Consider the following 18,767-nt stretch of genomic DNA (forward strand, 5'->3'; position numbering starts at 1 on the left):
TACTAGAGCAATACTAGTACTGGTACCAGATTCAGTACTAGAGCAATGCTAGTACTGGTACCAGATTCAGTATTCGAGTAATACCTAGTGCTGGTACCAGATTCAGTACTAGAGTAACAACTGGTGCTGGTACCAGATTCAGTACTAGAGTAACAACTGGTGCTGGTACCAGATTCAGTACTAGAGTAACAACTGGTGCTGGTACCAGATTCAGTACTAGAGCAATACTAGTGCTGGTACCAAATTCAGTATTAGAGTAATGCTAGTACTGGTACCAGATTCCGTACTGGTATAACACACCGTGATTAAAAGTTTCTTAGAAGAATAGTTAATGACACAGGAAGTGTCCACACTGGATTAAAAAGTTTTTTTTAAAAAGTAAGCTACAAAATAGTGTGTAGCATACGAGCCTCTTTAATGTAAATGTGTGAATAATTACACGAGATCGGAGTATGTTTCTAAATCCACAAAGTGGAAGGATACACTCCAAAGGTTGAGAGCACCTCTCTCTGAGTGCTGAGGTTTCGGCTGATTTCCTTTCTCTCCTTTTTGCGGGTGTGCTTTTGCAGTGATTTCTGTGCCTGTGTAATCAAAGTTCTAAGTCACTAATCGATCTAAGAGACAGCCGGGGAAGAGGCCCCGAGGGCTTGCTGAGGCTCGGCAGCGGCCGGCAGTGGCGGCCCACGGTCGCTGTCTGAACAGCTAACAGATGTCGGAGCTATTTGGGGCCTGTGATGTCACCTGGCGGGCCGGCCCATGACTGTGGTTATGATGTCATCTGCCGTCTGGCTGTGCGGCTCTGTGGCCAGTGAAGTCACTGGGGAGGGAGAGTCCTCCCTGGAGGCCCCCATGTACCCTGCACAGGCAGCTGTCTCCCCTGGACTCCAGGCACCAAGATAGCCCAGGAGGTTTGAGGGCTGCCAAAGGAGCAGCCGGCCAGGCCTGGAGCCATGGTGCCATGCTTTTGGCCTCAGGACCACTCCCTTCCGGGGGGCTGGAATGCCCAGGCCTCCCTGGTCCTGCCCAGCCAGCCTACCTCCTGCCACTCCACCACTGAGAGTCAGTGCCCACTTCACACCCGTATCTACTGACTTTGCAGGAGATTTTCAAGGTCAGTTTTGCATATTCTCCAGGACTCCTGGCATGCTGACCCCTGACTTTGCCTCGTGATGGGCCCTCTGCCTGCCGCAGCCCCCGCCACTCCTGCAAGGTTGATGTCAACCCATCCTTCAGAGAGCCAGCTGGAAAGTCCCCTCCTCCTCTGACCGCACAGAGGCAGCCTGGCACAGACACTCACGCCTCCAGCCCTTGTGTCAGACTGTCTAGGTCCGAATGCCTTTTACAGGGTGCGGCCGTGGGCAGGATTTCTCACTCCTCTGGGTTTGGGTGAAATGGACTTTTCAGCCCTTACTTCATGTGAGAATGGAATGAGGAATTTTATGTTGCAGTGCACAGGATAATACCTGATGTGGTTTGGCCTATAGGGTTATCCTTCACCACTGTGCATGATGAATGTCCTCCCCTCCTTTGTGTCCCCCAGCAGCTTCTCCTTCTGGACACTTTGGCAACCTACACAAATTTTCCCACCTTTGTTTTCTCATCAGTAAAAGGGGGATGGAAGTAATTATTCAATCAGGACAGATCTCTGTCCTGAGAGACGTTTAGCTTATCTCTCTTCTCTCCCAGGAACCACGGAGGTGTTTAAAGAGGACGTCATTGAAAACTAGGCAATTTTTTGGTTCTTTCTGGCCCAGCTGATTGAGTTTACCACGTCTCTGTCTAAATCATCACGCGCCCAAAGCTTTGACCCAGTTTCAGCCCCTGGGAGCAAGAAAAGAAGTGAGAAAGGAGAAGAATCGTGGCTCTTATTGTCGTCATGGCATGTGAAACCACAACTGAACATTTTCACCCACAGTGTTTGGGCATGACCTACTCGGGGTGTCAAAGTTCAAGGTGGAAGGAGCAACAAGCTCTCTCCCCAGTAAAGTTTCCTCTACCTGCTCCCTATGCCCCCGCCCCCGCCCCCAGGACCTATCAAGCGGATGTGAGGCATTACACAATCCTGAGGGGATGACATCAGTGGGAAGGAATTTAGGACATTAGTGCAACAAGGGGCTTATAGAATTCTGGGGAAAAATCTTGACTTTGTTTGGAACATTACTGGACTCCCATTGCACGGGATATGTTTAGTTGCAGTAAAACTCCTCCAAAATTCTCCCAGCTAAAAGGTCTTGGTCTTAATTTAACTTGCCTGGCACCCTAGAGCCCAAGGCCTAATGGGCCATGGGCGTAGGCAACCTTGAAGGGCGGATTGACATTTAAGGAAGAGAAGTGGGTGGGAGCCACTAGCATGGTACCTGGCTCTCAGTAGACACCCACAAATGGCGGTGATGGTTGCACCTCTGATAGGCTTGGTAAATGTGAATATTAGCCAAAGAGCTGGGTGGTTCTGACTTCCTCATAATCTGGAGCCTCTGTGGCTTGGTTTTCTATTGCTGGCATAGCAAATTGGCCAACAACAATGAAATTTACTCTTTCGTATTTTCTGTAGATTGGAAGTCCAACACGGGTCACATGAGGCTAAAATCAATGTGTCATCAGGGCTGCATTCCTTCCTGGAGGCTCTGGGGAAGAATTCACTTTTAAGCTCCTTCATGTTGTTGGCAGAATCTAGTTCCTTGTGGTTGCAGGACTGAGGTCCCCATTTCCTTGCTGGCTGCCAGCTGGGGACCACCCTTAGCTCCTGGAGGCCTCTGTCTGCTCCTTGTCTGTAGGCCCCACATCTTAAAGCCAGCAACAGCATGTCAAATCCTTCTCACTTGGAATCTCCCTTTCTCTGGTCAAAGAACGTTCTCTGCTTTTAAGAGATCATGTGATTAGATTGGGCCCCAACTAGATAATCCGGAAATCTTCCTATATTAAGGTCTCTAGCCTTAATCATGTCTGCAAAGTCCCTTTTGTCATGTGATGACCTATTCGCAGGTTCCAGGTAACAAGACACGGAGGTCTTTGCAGGGCCATTATTCAGTCTACCACGGTGAATTCTGTCCCACTATGAGAAGTCTGTCTCTGGGAGACTCTGAGCTGGGAAATCTGAGCTCTCCTCCATTCTTTCGAAAAGCATTCATCAAGCGCTCACTGTGTGCTGAGAACTCACAAGTTCTTGGGATATAAAATAGAAATGATTATACTACTAAGAGGAAAGAGGAAGAGGAGAAAGAGAAACTGGCTTCTCTTGAACATCTACTGTGTGTCAGGTGCACGTCGTGCATTCTGTTTAATGTTCAAGGGCATCCTGTGGTACAAATGAGAAAACTGGGGTTCTGGGGTTTAACAACTTGCCCACAGTCATCCAGTCTATAGATGGCACAGTCAAAACTTGTCCCCTCTTTCCTCTCTGACTCTCCAGATTTGAGTCACTCAGAACACCTCCAGTCTACAGAGGGAAACACCACACCTTCTGGGACCAGGCCCTGGACCCTGCCTACCAGGGGTCACTTCCTTCTTCCCCCAGAGGATGAGGCTGTCTGCATTTGTGACCTTCTTGAGGGACCCCAGGGGGGTTTCCAGAGGCAGCTGGAGGAGAAAGCTGGCAGACCTGTGGTCCCTGACCTGGATGCCCAGTGTTCTTTTGTAGAAGCCAGGGGGAGACTGTGGGGATGGCGTGGGCTCTGGGCCCTGCAGCCTCCTCTGGCCGAATTTACGTGTTCTTGGCTGTCCAGGTGCACTCCTTCCTCTTTTTGACAACCTGGTGTGTTCACAGCTCGTCCTTCAAAGGGTAATGAGCTGTGGGCTTCAGTCTTCAAACTACAGGCTTTGTAGAGAATCAGGAACAAATTAGGCACTTAATACATGCTGTGGAACAAACTGGGAAGAGGTCATAGCAAAAAGCCAGAAGAATCTAAATAAAAAAGCAGCAGAGCCAGCCCTGATGGCCTAGCGGTTAAAGTTCAGCCCGCTCCGCTTCTGTGGCCCAGGTTCACTTCCCAGGAGCCAAACCATACCACTCGTCGGTCAGTATCCATGTCGTGGTGGCGGCTCACTTAGAAGAACCAGAAGAACTTACAACTATAGACAACTATGTACTGCAGCTTTGGGTTGGGGGAGGGAGGAAGAAAAAGGAGGAAGATTGGCAACAGAAGTTAGTGCAGGGCACGTCTTCCCCTGCAAAAAATAAAAAAATAAAAAGCACTGCATCATAGGAGAAATTCACCTCCAGTTACTAACATTGTTCTTAATTACGACTATCACCTCCCGAGTAGTTACAGTGTTCCAGGTGCTTTTATATGCCATTGATGTATGTTAATTTATTTACTCCTCACAACGTCCCGAGAGGTGTAGCTATAGACATTTCATCACTACCGCAGGAGGTGCTCAGAGACGTAAATAACTTGCTCTAGGACACAGAGCTGGCAAGGGCCAGAGTCTGGGTTCAAAGGCAGGTGTGACCTCTGCCAACTCATTAGCCAAGAGCCCCCCACCAGGCCACGCAGAGACCAGCAATGTCTTGGAGGCCATGATATTATTGCAATCTCACAATGACGCTCTGCAGTTGGTCATTGTCTTCCCCTATTTTACTGTAAAATAAACCAAGCTTCAGAATGGCCAGAGGACCTGGCCAAGGCCCCGGTTAGGAGGGGCACTGGAAGGAGGAAGGGATGGTGGCTTCAGAAACTGAGGCCAAGCTTTGGCATTTCCAGGCTGTGTTGTCCTCCTCCAGGACCACATTGGTCCAGACTCCTAGACTGGTGTCTGAGGGCACACTGACTTTCCATCGGATGGAATAGTCTGGAACTCCTAGGTCTTCTCTCTACCTACGTACGGGGGAAAGGAGTGAGGCGTGTATGCTGGGGTGACTTCTCCTTATGTCCCTGTTTGCTATTTTTCCGAGCCAGAACACCCTTCTCCCAGATCTTCCATGTCTGGCTCCCGCTTACCAGTCAGACACATACGAATGTCATTCCTCATGAGGGGGTTCAGAGCATCCCTTCTCTCTGATCACCCCCACTCCAGCCTGGCACACAGCTGGGCTCAAGGATGTTGGGGACAGCTGGCCCAGGGCCAGGGAGGAAAGTGGTAAGTTTCTTTTAGAGGGAGGGGAAACCTCATGATCTCCAGTTTAAATATAAAGAAACAAAGAGGATGAGAAGACCCCAGGGTTTTCTTAGGAAAGGACAGCAAAGGCCTTGGACAGACATTGGGCCCCATTTCCCCTTTGAAGGCAGACCACGCCCCAGGCCAGGCAGCACGCGGTTGGAACCCAGACGTTGGTCACCGCCCCCATGTTGCTTGGTTAGGTCCTTCACTTGTCTGTTTCCCCATTGTGACTGTCACTCACTTTCCGAGCTCGGAAAGGCCACAATGAGCCGGAGGTGGGAGGTGTCGTGTTGGGGCAGTGCTTGAACCACTGCCATCTGCTCTGGGGGCAGAACCCAGGCCCCTGGTTGTGTGGAGGCAGGACCATTGGAGAGAGGAGGATGGGCAGGACCCTGGGAAGATGGGGAGCTGATGGGCAAGGGCTTCAGAAGGGAGCTGGGCCTCCCCCAGCAAGTGGGGGAGGCGCGGGCGGGATCGAGCAGCCCCTGAATACTTGGAAGGTCAGCAGCCCAGACGTCGTCAGTCCCAAGGCTCCTGCACGCTGGCTGGGAACAAGGTGTGCCTCTGCTCATGGGATGGGGGCCCAGAACACCATCCTCACCCCCAAGCGGTCCATGCCACGCTTAATTTTATTGGTCCTTTGCACTCAGCCCGGGGTCACCCTTCTGGAGAACATTCTCCACTCTGACTTGGGTGCCCTCTTCTGGCTCCTGAGACCTCTATCTATGTTACCCCTTGCATTGCACTTACTCCACTGAACCGTGACAGTTGCTAACTTGCCTGAGGCTCCCTTTAAGCTTGAAATCCCTCAAGGTCAGGATTGTTCATCTCGTGTCTTTAGCACGGAGCAAAGGGCCTGGCCCAGAGGGAGCTGAACAGAAACACATGTTGGTAACGAAACATCTTCTAGTTACTGTGCGTTGATTTCTAATGCTGCAGGACAGTCGTTTCTCTTGCCTTATAGGAACCTCACGGCAGTGCTGGCAGGGTGAGGAGTTGTCCACATCTCCCAGCTGAAGCTAATACCCTGATTCATTTGTTCTGGGTCATTCAGTTAGTAAGCTGCTGAGTCAGAACCCAAACTCCTGTCTGACTGCAAAAACCACATACTTGCCTCCATGTCAAAAGCCTTATGGCTGCGATCCCCAAACCTGGCTCAGAATCACCGAGGGTGATGTCAAAACACACATTCCTTGAAGATCTGATCAAAGCATAAAGTTCAAGGGAGAAGGAGGGATAGAAAAGAAAGAGAGAGAGAGAAACAGAGAGAGAGAAAACAATTAGAAAACAAGAAGTTCTACCATAAGATTACGGTCTAAACAGAAATTGCTGTAAAATGTAGCATGACTTTAAGTAACTGATAAAGTATAATAAAAGAGGACCTATTTGATCTTGAGGCTAGAAAGATTCCTTTTTAAATGCCCAGGTGTTTACCACGGCCCAGGAGAGCAGGAAGTGTAATTCTAGTGCTCTGCACGGCCTGTGAACAATATGTACAAAGTCTTGATGTGGTGAATGAAGTGACCTGGCTTTCGATTGTTGGAATTACCCTGTGGGATGAAGCATGGGAGGCTCAGATGAGGTTGCAGGACGAAGCAAATCTAGGAGCGTGGACACTGAAAAAGAAGAGGTGTTAGAAGGATGCAAACACTCTCCTCATTTAAGCAGCAAGGTAGGAAGTTGTTGGAAAAGTGATGGAGTGAGAAAAATGAATTCTTTATCATTACAAATGTAACCAAAAGAAGAAACAAGAATTGCACTGTTAGCCAGTTTTGGGCAGTATGCGAGGAGAGGCTGGGTGGGGTTAAGTGGGCTCAAGCCTCATCTTTCTCGGCAGGAAACCAATAGACCTAGTGAGAGTGGATAAACCACAGTTCGTGGCAGACTGACGCCAACCAGTCATGGGGGTGACCAAGCTAAGATGCAAAGTGGGAAAAGAAGTTGCTTCAGCAGAATGGGATTCTGGCAGCTGTGGGACCGCAGGAGGGAACTCCTTAAGCACAGGTGTTGGTGGTTTGAAAATATAGATTGATGGGCCCCACCTTAGACCTATTTATTCTCAGAAGTTTGGAACAGGAATCCCTGTTTTTCACAGCTTCTGTGATGTTCAAGAACTCACACTTGTCTTGGAATCGTTGTCTGATGGCCTTGGGAGGAGCTGTCCTTGCTTTCCCTGCTCCTATTGGGTCCCGGAGCCCCTGAGCTGCTGACACTCGCTGCCTCTTTGCAGGCCCTTGGGAGAAGGTGGGCCTTGGGCTTGTGTGACAACTTCCCCCTGAGAAAGTCACTTCCTCATCGTGCTGTCCTTCCCGGTTGCTTCCAGCTCCGGAGGCGGCTGACTCAGACTAATGAGTGGGCTGGCACAGAACGTCTTCACTTCCTTTCCTGATCCCTGCCTCTCTGACCCGGAAGGTCGCTCTGGTCCACAGCGTAACGTGCTGTCCCTTTCACCTCCTGACTTTTCGGTGACCCCAGCCTCGATACTGAGTGTCCTGCGGTCTTCCTGCCCTTCGCGGCGGGGAGAAGAGTTCACGATGTCTTCGTGGCTGCCCGGATGTCCATCAGGTCAGCCCATCCCATCTGGAGATGGATGAGGACTTAAGGGGACCTCTGAGATGCAGGAGAAGGAGGCCTGGTGGGGAGCCTGAGCCCACAGCCCTGAAACCAGCCCTGAGAGGGGCTGCCCGTGGGCCCCTGGGCGTGCACGTCTCCCCTCTGGCTCTCAGCTTCTTCGTCCTGATATGGCCTCACGTTCCTCCAAGCTCAAACAGTCCAACTATGTATGTTGTCTCCCTGGCCACCCTTTTCTGAGAGCTGTTCCAAGACAGGGCACCAGGAAGACCTGGCCTTTTTTAAAAAAATTATTTTATCGAGCGCACAGTGGTTTACTACATTGTGTAATTTCAGGTGTACCCTATTATTGATCAGTTTCTGTATAGACTGCATCGTGCTCATCACCAATAATCTAATTTTTATCCATCACCATACATAAGTGCCCCTTTACCCCTTTCGCCCACACCAGTACCCCCTTCCCATCCTGTAACCACCAATCTGTTCTCTTTGTCCATGTGTTTGCTGATCTTCCACACACGAGTGAAAGACCTATACACTGAAAACTATACGACGCTATACTGAAAGACATCGAAGGCCTGGCCTTTTGCTCTCTCTGATTTCCCATCCCCACGGACTGGGCCGTCGTGTAGGTGCCCCAAACCCGCTGTGAACTGTGAGGACTTTGTGAACAGCACTTCATTGTTTGGTTCGCATACCTGAGCACCCTCAATCTGCAGGGGAATCTGCAAAGTAGGCATTACTATTATAACAGGATGTCAAAATGGGATGTTTTCTATCTCAGTTTTCAAAGGCTGAGAACAAATAGCAGGTGGCATCCGGCGCCAGGTCGTACAGACACGGCTTCGAAAGGGGGTGGCCCGAACTGGTTCCACCAGCATCAGTCCATCCCCCACCCCAACCAGTTAAAGAAGGTGAACAACCCATTTTCAGGGCTTAAAGGGTGGTGGATTTGGGGTTTTGACATTGGACTGGAGTGGACTTTTTATTATCAGGGAAACAAGGAGCTGTGCCGAGGTTTGGTTCAAGGGCAGGAGAAAATCTGCCTCTGAGCAGGTATAACCCAATCTTCGACCTTAAGGCCCCCTTGCCATGTATCCATTTTTTTTTTCAAGTGTGCATTGTAAAATATTTCGAATTCTATGTAGATTACATCATGTTCACCACCCAAAGAGTAATTAACATCCATCACCACACACGTGTGCCCTGTCACCCCTTTGCCCTCCCCGCTTCCCCCTTCCCCTATAGTAACCCCCAATCCAATCTCCATTGCTGTGTGTCTGCTTGTCGTTGTTTTTATCTTCTACTTATGAGTGAGATCATACAGTATTTGACTTTCTCCCTCTGACTTATTTCACTCAGCATAATACCCTCAAGGACCATCCATGTTGTCACAAGTGGTGGGATTTCATAGTTTCTTATGGCTGAGTAGTATTTCATTGTGTATATATATGACATCTTCTTTATCCATTCGTCCCTTGATGGGCACCTAGGTTGCTTCCAAGTCTTGGCTATTGTGGCCATGTATCCTCAATTATTCACAGGTTCTGGGAATTATGACGTATATCTCTTTGGGGGCCCATTACTCTGCCTACCACATATGGGGACAGGTAGCAAGAAACACAAGTGCTCCCAGCTTCACCTTGCTAAGTGTTGCTCACCTGGTAAACTTAACTGAATCCATCCTACAGTCAAGGAAACGAAAGATCACAGCAGTTAGGAGTGGGGTCCATTCTTGACTCTGCCTTGGAATTCCCCGATGCCTGGTCCTCCCACCTCCTCTGGAATTCTGATCTAAGTGGTCTGGGGTGTGGCCCAGACATTGGGATTGTGTATAAAGGCGCTCAGATGATTCTAATCCACAGCCAAGGCTGGGAACCACTGGGCTGAAGGAATCCTCCAGTCGCTCTGCTTCTGTGAGCACCTGGCAGAACACGGCCCTGCACCTGGGCCTATCTTAGGTCAAAGCCCCCACTCAGGTGTTGGAGGAGGAGAAACCTTCTCCGCTTCCTCCAGAGCAGTATTTGCACTTCAACTGGAGACAGACTGTGGTTAAGACCAAGGGAAGGAAGCTTCAGGGGTGGAATGTCAAGTGCCCATTTCCTGATGGCAACAAAGGAACAGAATTTCACGTGGGGGAGAAAAATGAGACAGTGCTGGTCAGACAGAACCTGTGAGGCCCCGATAAATGGCGGTGCTGTTAGTAGTATGGTTAGGGTCAGGCTGCTGGGGGAGCTATGCCAGCAGGGCCTCCAGGACACCTGGAGCCTCATCCCAAAGCCCACGGTGGCCCCTCCCCCTCCCTCCCCTGGGGGAGTCTGAGCTCAAGGCCCTCCCAGAGCGGTCCTGGGTGGGCCGGCCCTGCGCCAGCCCTGCTCCCACCCTTCCCCGATGCTGTGTCGGGCTCCTAGGTTTGGGATTCCCGCAGTGGGTTGAATTGTGTCACCCAAAAGGCCAGGTCCAAATCCTAACCCCAGTGCCCGTGGCTGTGACTTATTTGAAATTATGGTCTTTGCAGATGTAATTAAGTTTAGGATCTCAAGATAAGATCATTTGGATTTAGGGTGACCCTAAATCCAAGGACTAGTGGCCTTCTAAAAGGAGGAGGAGATTGGACACAGAGAAGAAGGCATGTGAAGATGGAGGCGGAGATCGGAGGCAGCCATAAGCCAAGGAACACCCCGGGTCCCCAACAGGAACCAGAAGCTCGGGGAGAGGGTGGAACGGACTCCCCCTCAGAGCCTTCCAGGGAGGGTGGCTCTGCCAACGCCTTCATTTTGGGCTTCTGGCCTCCAGAACCATGAGAGAATCTATGACTGTTGCTTTAAGCTCCCCACTTTGCAGTAATTTGTTATGGCAGCCACAGGACATTGGTAGAGGTCCCATCCACCCCACCTCTGGATACCCCAAGAGAGCCCAACAGGGCTGGGAAGGGACAGTACGCCTCCCGGTGCCATGTCCGCTCCCCGCTGCCTGAGCCCCAGGCCCAGGAGCCTGAGGCTGGATGAAAGGTCCAGGGAGCACCAGGCCCATGACCTTCGACACGGGGCACAGTTGTGATCACCTCCAAACACAGCACATGACTGTACAGCCCATTCTGCACTACAGGAGCAAAGAGGTCCTTCAGGCCAACTCGAACTCCGGGCCCAGCAAGGACGGCCCCAAGGGTGAGTGGGTGGGACCAAGTCTCACTGTCTTGGGAACAAAGATTAATTATGTGGCAGAGGCAACAGTTATCCACCCAATAACTGTCGCCCTGTTCATCTCTGCCAACTGCACCCCAGCTTTCCTCTGGACAGCAATACCTCCTATTTCAGGGAACAAGGCATGGTGGTCCAATCGCACCATGGTGACCCCATTCCCTGTTGTCAGTAATTGATCTAAAGTGGGGAAACAACTCTATTCTGGCCAATGAGATGTAAAGGGAATTCTGCTGGGAATTTCTGGGAAAGATTTTCCTCTAAGAAAAGAAAGTGGCATTTGAAGGCAAGGCTGTTTGTACCATTCCCTGCTTGCTTCCGGCACAGGATGCTGTCAGGACAGGATGTGATGTCTGGAGCTGTGGCAGATATACTGTGTCAGTGAAGTGAGACATCGTCCATGTGCTGAAGATAGCAAAGAGGAGGGCTGGAAAGAGTCTGGGCCCTTGATGACGTCACTGAGCATTTGATCAGCCCTAGGACCACCCACCTCTGGCAGTATCCTTCAGTTAAGGCACTTTAATTAGGCATCTGCTACTTACACTGAAACCATCCTGGCTAATAGAGCCTGCGATGCAGGTTAGAGGCTACCTGGGGTTTTTAGGGCCATAAGAAGGTTTTGCGGGACACACAATGTGTCTGTAGACCTATTCGAAGTGTAAGAAGTGCAGGGAAACAGAGAAATCAGAAGACCTGAGTTGAACTCTGACCCTCCACCTCCTCCCTGTGTGGATTTAGGCACATTATAGGCCTTTCTGAGCCTCACCTTCCACGTCTGCCAAATGGGGTGATAGTCCCAACACAGGAATCATCACTGAGCTTGGTCTATGCTGAAATGAGACGATGCGTGTAAACACACCTTACAACATCCCATGTAAATGACAAACTGTTAACCACGCACTTACATAATTGAGAGAGAAAGTGAGTTTTAAACACAAGATTTGCCTTCATAAGTGTGTCTCTCAGGAGGGTAAATGATAAAATTGGTCGCTTATCTGGGAACCCAAATCATTCAGAAGCTGGGGTAATAATTCTATCTCCTCACACCTGCCCCCCGGCATTCAACCGAGTCCTGTCAATTCTACTTCCCAAACGGCTCTCGGATCTGTGCCTTCCTCTCTCTCTACCCTCACTGTCTTGATTCGGACCTCACTGTCTCCTGCTTAGAATATTGCCCCAGCCAAGTTGGCCTCCTACCTCCATTCTGGAACCTTCCCAGGAGAATCCTTTCTAACACGCAGGTGGGACTGTGTCACTCTGTGGCCTGCCCTCCGTGGGTCCCCATTCCTTGCGTCACTGTAAATGTCTGTCTATCTGCCCTTTTCTCCTTCTAGAGGGGAGGGTCCTTGACTCCCCAGCACCCAGCACAGGGTCTGCTGTACAAAGGATGCTCCATAAACAGTTGTTGGAAGGAAACGGCAGGCCGGGATTCAAACCTCAGGAAGATCATTAAGACACAGTGTGGCATCTCCCAAGGATTATCGTGAGTTAACAAATCTGAGTCACCAATGATTCACTGCATGTGGACACTTTATTGAAAGTTAGTGGCTATTTTAGAGAACAAGCTGCCGAGGGTGGCAGCCCAGGGTGGGGTTGGCAGAGCGGTTGGGGGTCTCCGGAGCTGGTCACTTGCTGTAGCTCATGGAACCTGGCTCCGGGAGACCCAGGAGGTCTTCTCTCAGGCCAGAGCCAGCCGGTTGGTCCTCCTCTTCACTCCCTGCTGACAGCTCGTCCTTGGCTTCACCTAAAACAGGAGGGGTAAGGCTCTGCCAAATAGATCAGGACTCCTCCTCCCTCATCTCTTTCCCTTTGGCCCTAATAGAGCCCAGCCTCTGGTGGGCATTCCCTACTAACGCCCTACAGAGGGGCATTTCCAGTGGTCTGGGACCAGCTTCATCACCTGGCTGTAGGGACATACTAAGGGTTCAATGGGACTTAGGTTCAGCAACAGAGAACCTCTTGGCCTTGGAAGCTAAAAGCAGAGTTGAGAGTCTAAAACATATGTTAGACAAGATCACTTCCCTGCTAAATGCTCCACTCCTATCCCTCTCTGCATGAAGAGCTCCTGTCATTCTGAAAACCTCAGCCCCAGCATCACCTCCCCTAGGAAGCCTTCCCAGACCCTCCTGGGCCAAGCAAGCCCCTCCTCCTTTGGGCTCCCACTGGCTTGGGCACAGACTTCCAAGGGCACCAGGAAAGCTGAAGAACATTCACTGGGTTATGTCACTCACTCTCCCACTCCCCTGGAAGCTTCTGAAGGGCACTGCATTTATCTCTATGTTCCCAGCGCCCTCATTATGATGCATTTTCTCTCCTTAACACTTCCTCCACAGGACGTTCTCTTCAACAGGAAGTTCTCTTCAACACGACGTTCTCTTCAACAGGAAGCTCTCTTCAATGGGACATTCTCTTCAACAGGAAACTCTCTTCAACAGGATATTCTCTTCAACGGGACGTTCTCTTCAATGGGACATTCTCTTCAATAGGAAGCTCTCTTCAACGGGACATTCTCTTCAACAGGAAACTCTCTTCAACAGGACATTCTCTTCAACGGGACGTTCTCTTCAACGGGACATTCTCTTTAACGGGACATTCTCTTCAACGGGACATTCTCTTCAATAGGAAGCTCTCTTCAATGGGACAGTCTCTTTAACAGGACAGTCTCTTCAACAGGAAGTTTTCTTCAACACGATGTTCTCTTCAACAGGACATTCTCTTCAACAGGAAGTTCTCTTCAACGGGACGTTCTCTTCAACAGGAAGCTCTCTTCAACACGATGTTCTCTTCAACAGGAAGCTCTCTTCAACACGATGTTCTCGTCAACAGGAAGCTCTCTTCAACACGATGTTCTCTTCAACACAATGTTCTCTTCAACAGGTAGTTCTCTTCAACAGGAAGTTCTCTTCAACTTCAAGTTCTCTTCTCTTCAAGTTCTCTTCAAGAGGTAGAACGCCCACTTCTCCCCTGGCCACAATTCCCTCTCTAAGATCTCACCCCGCCCTCCAAGGGCTGTGAGGATGAGGTTCAAGACCCTACCTTCTCTCCCCACACCAACATTTCGGGCTGCCTCCTCACTCAACTCTCCTACAGCCCTTCACACCCCTGGTCCACCCAGTGTCCCCTGCTTGTGCCTTTCTCTCTCTTGCTCCTCTGTCTCGCCCCTCATGAGAACAGGAGGACCTTGGCAAAGAGGGGCACCCCCGATTGTGAGCTCCTCACAGGAAAGGGCTGTGCTGATGGCATCCCAGGGCCCCAGTGGCTGCAGGGTGCTCAGCACAGGCCTCACACACAGCCAGTGCAGTGGATGTGGAGGATCAACAGCCCACCCGCCCCTCGCCCAGCCCCTGCCTGCTCCAGGCTGTCCTACCTGCCGGTGCCTTCAGAGACCGAATGTACTTGGACCAGAAGGAACAGTCAGCCTTTTTGAGGCCCTGTTGGTTGGGGAGCAGGGCACTGAACTCCTTGTAGGTCTCTCCGCCGGCACGGGGGACAAAGTCAGGCCAGGGGGCTGCAAATTCAGGTGCTTTCCTGGAGAACTCATGAGGGTAGTTGGGATTTCTGGGAAAACGAGAAGGAAGAAACAACCTTGAGAGAAGCTCTTCTTTGCTTTCATCACTTGGGGTCACTTCCCACTTGCACTTGGTCTCCGAGGACTCAATCGCCCATCTTTAGCTGTCAAGCAGGGTTTGAAACTGCCTGATCTGACTCCAGGCTGTGCTCTTAACCGTGGCAAAACAAATCACTACAGGTGCAAAGGCCCCTGACTCACCACTCTTAGGCCACTTCTGGAAGAGGAAAGATGTGAGGTCATGATCCAGTAGCGTTACTCAAGACCTAGTGTTGCCCTGTCTTTCTGAATCTCAGGAGTCACTGTGTCCTTTTCTACCCTGGTGTCCCTTCATCTGGACACCACGGCCAGTCTCTGGAAGGCCTTTGTTTGTCCAAGGCCTGGGAAGGAGGCTGGGCCAAGAGTTAGGTAAACCTGTTTGCCGTCTACAGGTCAACTTCCCTTTGAAGGGGGCATCTCATCCTCCAGACACAGGCCCCTTCCCAAACTGGCCACCCAGGTCCATCTCCCAGACGTCCCAGCACGTAGCCCACTCTCCAGCCCCACCTGACCTCTGGACAGTCACTCAACAAGGTGAGCTTCTCATCCTCCTGCCTCTGCTCACAAGCACCTCTCCCGGAGCATCCTCTCCTGCTTGGCCAACCTGAACATCCTATTCCTGCTTCAAGGCCCAGTTTCAGTGTCACTTCCTCAGTGAGACACTTTATAAATCCCAAATTAAAAGAAGTGTCTTTCTGCTCACCTCCCACAACAAACTATGTAAAGTTCTATTTTGTCCTGCTTTTAATTATGGTTGGGTTTTCTATTCCAGACTGTTGGTAGCTTAGAGGTGACCCAAGACCTTTTTACCTTTTACCTTTCCAGGGAGGTGACCGACGCATGTCTGGCAAAGAGGTAAAGGGAGACAGGTAAACTACAGGGTGGAAGGAAGAGCAGGAACCGATTTTTGAAACGGGAACAGTGCGTATGCTAACTTGGTTGGAAGAGAGGTAGAAGGGGAGACTAGAGGCAGAGAATGAAGAGTTTGAGCTTTTTCATTTAATCCGATAATCTAAGACAGTGGTTCTCAACTTGGGGTGATCTTGCCTTCCAGGGGACATTTGGCAATGTCTGGGATATTTTCAGTCCTCATGACTGGGATGGGGGTGGGGTGCTACCAGCATCTAGTGTGTAGAGGCCGGACTTGCTGCTAAACACCCTACAGTGCCCAGGACAGCTCCCACCACGAGGGCTCATCCAGCCCCAGTGTCAACGGTGCCGAGGCTGAGAAAGCGGGTGCAGAGCACCAAATGTGGTTGAACAAGAAGGGGGATGGTTGAAACTCTTCTTCATCAAGATTAATCTATGCAAATGTAGTTTTGGCTAGAAGGGGGACACTGAGACAGTGAGACCAGTGGCCGGGGACTGCAACATCTAAAGAGGAAAGTGTGAGTCCATCGATGCCAACGTGGCCTTTGCGTTCAGACTGAGGGGAGGGGCAGCACAGCGACAGCCCTCAGTCCCATGTGGTCCACTCACCCAGACCGGACGAAGTTGGAAAAGTACTGCATGATCTTCAGGGACAAGCTTTTCTCTTCCAGGGTAAACTGGCCCTCGTAGGCAGGGTGGAAGGGAAGCCCAAAGGCGTACTGAACATCTGCCAGCAAGTCCAGGCTGAGAAAACACACGGAAAGCAGAAGGAGCAAGAGTTAAAGAAATAATAAACTGCTGGAGAAACCAAACGGGCCCCAAACCAATATCCCTCCCCAAACGAAGACTTTCCCCTCTTTACATTATATTTAGGATTCCTGTTTAGGGCTTAGCTTAGGAGACATTTGGCTTGGTCTTCAGTCCAAGGCTGCCTTGGGGCAGATCCACAGCACACCTGTTGGTTGAAGCGAATCCAATGCTGAGCACCAAACACTCTTGAAACACCTTAAGCAAGTCTCCAAGAGAATGGTATTTTGACCATATTCCAATCATGGTATCAACGTCAGCCAAACATTTGTTTGTTCACAATCACCTGTTTTTGGGGCCCGTCTCTGTGCTAGCTCTTGTTCACATATGACTTGTACTCTTACAGCTCTTCAAAGTTGACATTTCTTCATGTAGCCGATCCTAGTACAGTGCCTGGCACATAGCTGCTGGTCAATAAATACAGGCTGTGACCGAACTGATAGCTAAGCAGGAGGCAGGAGAGAATAAAGATCTGGAAGCCAGCTGCATGGTTTGAATGGACTGAGCTGCAGCCAGCACTGGGGAGAGCAGCCCCATGATACCTGGGTTGTGGGAGTGAACCCTGGGACAGAGTTAGAGAGGAAAAGCTGGAAGGGGCTTCACAACTGTACAGTAGAGCATTTGGCTTTTCTCAAATGCACGTCTAGCCTTCGCCCTCGGTGTCTGGGAGGTAATCTATGTCATACCTAACAGGAATGTCTTTGTTGAAGGCACGGGCCAGCCACACTAGATCTTCTATTAGAAGTGGCCACATCTGACACTCTTAGGGTGGAGGCTGGCCATGCCAGAAAGACCAACCATGTGACTTAGGGAAGGGGCTTTGGGTCACAGGGTATCAGTAGACCCGGAGACTGAGATTAACGACATGGGCGACCAATCAACCAACCAATCAATCATGCCCATGTAACAGAGCTCCAACAAAACCTCTGAACACCAGGCTTGGCCAAGCCTCCCTGGTTGAGACCACTCTGGGTACAGTTATGTGCTGCATAACAATGTTTCAGTCAACGATGGACCAAATACGCAACGGTGGTCCCATAAGATTAGTCCCATATGGCCTAGGTGTGTAGTAGGCTATACCATGCAGGTTTGTGTAAGACACTCTGTGATGTGTGTGCCATGATGAAATCACCTAATGATGCATTTCTCAGAACATATCCCCATCGGTAAGTGACGCATGACTGTGCTGTCACTCAACAATGCCAAGAGAGCGGCGCCTCCGGACCCCGGGGAGAGGATGACAGGGCTTCACGTCTGGAAGCCATCTTGGCTCTGCACTGTGTCGCTACTCCTTCACCCAGTTTCAACCCGATCCTGTCCCTGAAACGCCCGTCACCGTGAGCGTAGCAGCTCTCAGCGAGGTCTGCGGGTCTCTCTAGTGAAAGGTCAAAACTGGGGGTGGTTTTGGGACCCCCCTGGATTTGCACTCGGTGTCAGAAGTGAGGGTGGTCTTGTGTGGACACTGTGCTCTCCGACCTTGTAGTCGACCCCAACTTATCACAAGAGCCAATCTCTAATTTTACAGGAAAACGAAGTCCAGAGAGGTTTCCTGACCTACTCAGAGACATGCAGCAAGTCGCCCAGCAGAGTGGGATCAGGGACGTTCCCAGGAAGTAGAATGCTAACAAAAGGCATGAGGGTCCAGGGGCTGCCACGCCTGGGTCTTGTCTTCCCCACTTTCAGGCTGGGTGACCTCTGGCAAGTTACTTGACCTCCCTGATTCCCTGCTTCATCATCTATGGAAAGAGTATATAAACACCTACTTCACAGGGTGGTGAAGATTGAACTAAGATGGGTATGTGGTGGGTACTCACAAGGTAAGTGCTGTGTGGCCCGGTTCTTTCTCATCCATCATACTACCTCCTGACATAACTGACTGTCCTTAAGGTGACAGCAGCATCTAGGACCAGGGGTCACCAGCGATTCCCAGCTGTGCTGATGCACCCTATGGACAGATGTCCTGGGAAAGTCTCGGGCTGGTGGCTTCCCAATAAAGGTCACATGGATGGAGGTTAAATTAGTACAAAGCAACGTGCGCTGCTTTGTGAAGAGAGAGCGCGACTCTGGCTGTGACTCAGAGTGATTCACTGAGGTTATGTCAGAGACTGGGAAAAAGGGAGCTCAGCACTGTGAAGGGGAACATTTCAAGAGCTGGATTGCCTCCTACGACCGTAAGAATCATCACCAGGCGTACATGTGACTGGCAGCGGGGCACAGAAGGATGGACACGCAGCTGAGTCACTCAGCTGAGAGCTCTGTCGCTTATTGCGTGACTCGGGATGACTCACTTGATTTCTCTATGTCTTAGTTTCCTCATCATGAAATACCAGACCAACCAGCCACGGCATGCGGAAGCTACTTAAAACAAGTGTTTTTTGCAAATGTTGGGCATTATCACGATTATGGTCATTATGTGTCAATCACACTGGAAGGCTTCATAGAAGGGATAGGAGACCGTGTGAGGCGACAGGACTAACAGCACTCAGTTAGGAAGGAAGGAATAAAGTGTGGCATCTCTTTGCAACTACCGCCGGGTACCCCGGACCCTCTCAGAGCAGGTCTAAGCTTTACTTTACTCCTGAGAAAGGAGCGGGAAGCGGCAGAGTCATTAACAT

At 50.5% G+C, this 18,767-nt stretch overlaps 1 protein-coding gene across 1 annotated transcript in view; it reads right to left on the minus strand.

Annotated features, from left to right (window-relative positions):
- Nucleotides 1-12,380: 12,380 nt before the first annotated feature.
- TG (thyroglobulin) overlaps nt 12,381-18,767 on the minus strand; it is a 246,460-nt gene continuing 240,073 nt past the window's right edge. The window contains exons 46-48 of the mRNA XM_046642282.1: nt 15,955-16,089; nt 14,236-14,426; nt 12,381-12,612 (exon numbers count right to left, since the gene is read on the minus strand). Of these exons, the coding sequence (XP_046498238.1) occupies nt 12,494-12,612; nt 14,236-14,426; nt 15,955-16,089 (445 nt within the window). The 3' untranslated portion in view covers nt 12,381-12,493. The remainder of the gene's footprint in view (nt 12,613-14,235; nt 14,427-15,954; nt 16,090-18,767) is intronic.

This window comes from Equus quagga, chromosome 16, assembly GCF_021613505.1.
Source record: "Equus quagga isolate Etosha38 chromosome 16, UCLA_HA_Equagga_1.0, whole genome shotgun sequence".
In the NCBI taxonomy this organism is placed as follows: domain Eukaryota; kingdom Metazoa; phylum Chordata; class Mammalia; order Perissodactyla; family Equidae; genus Equus; species Equus quagga.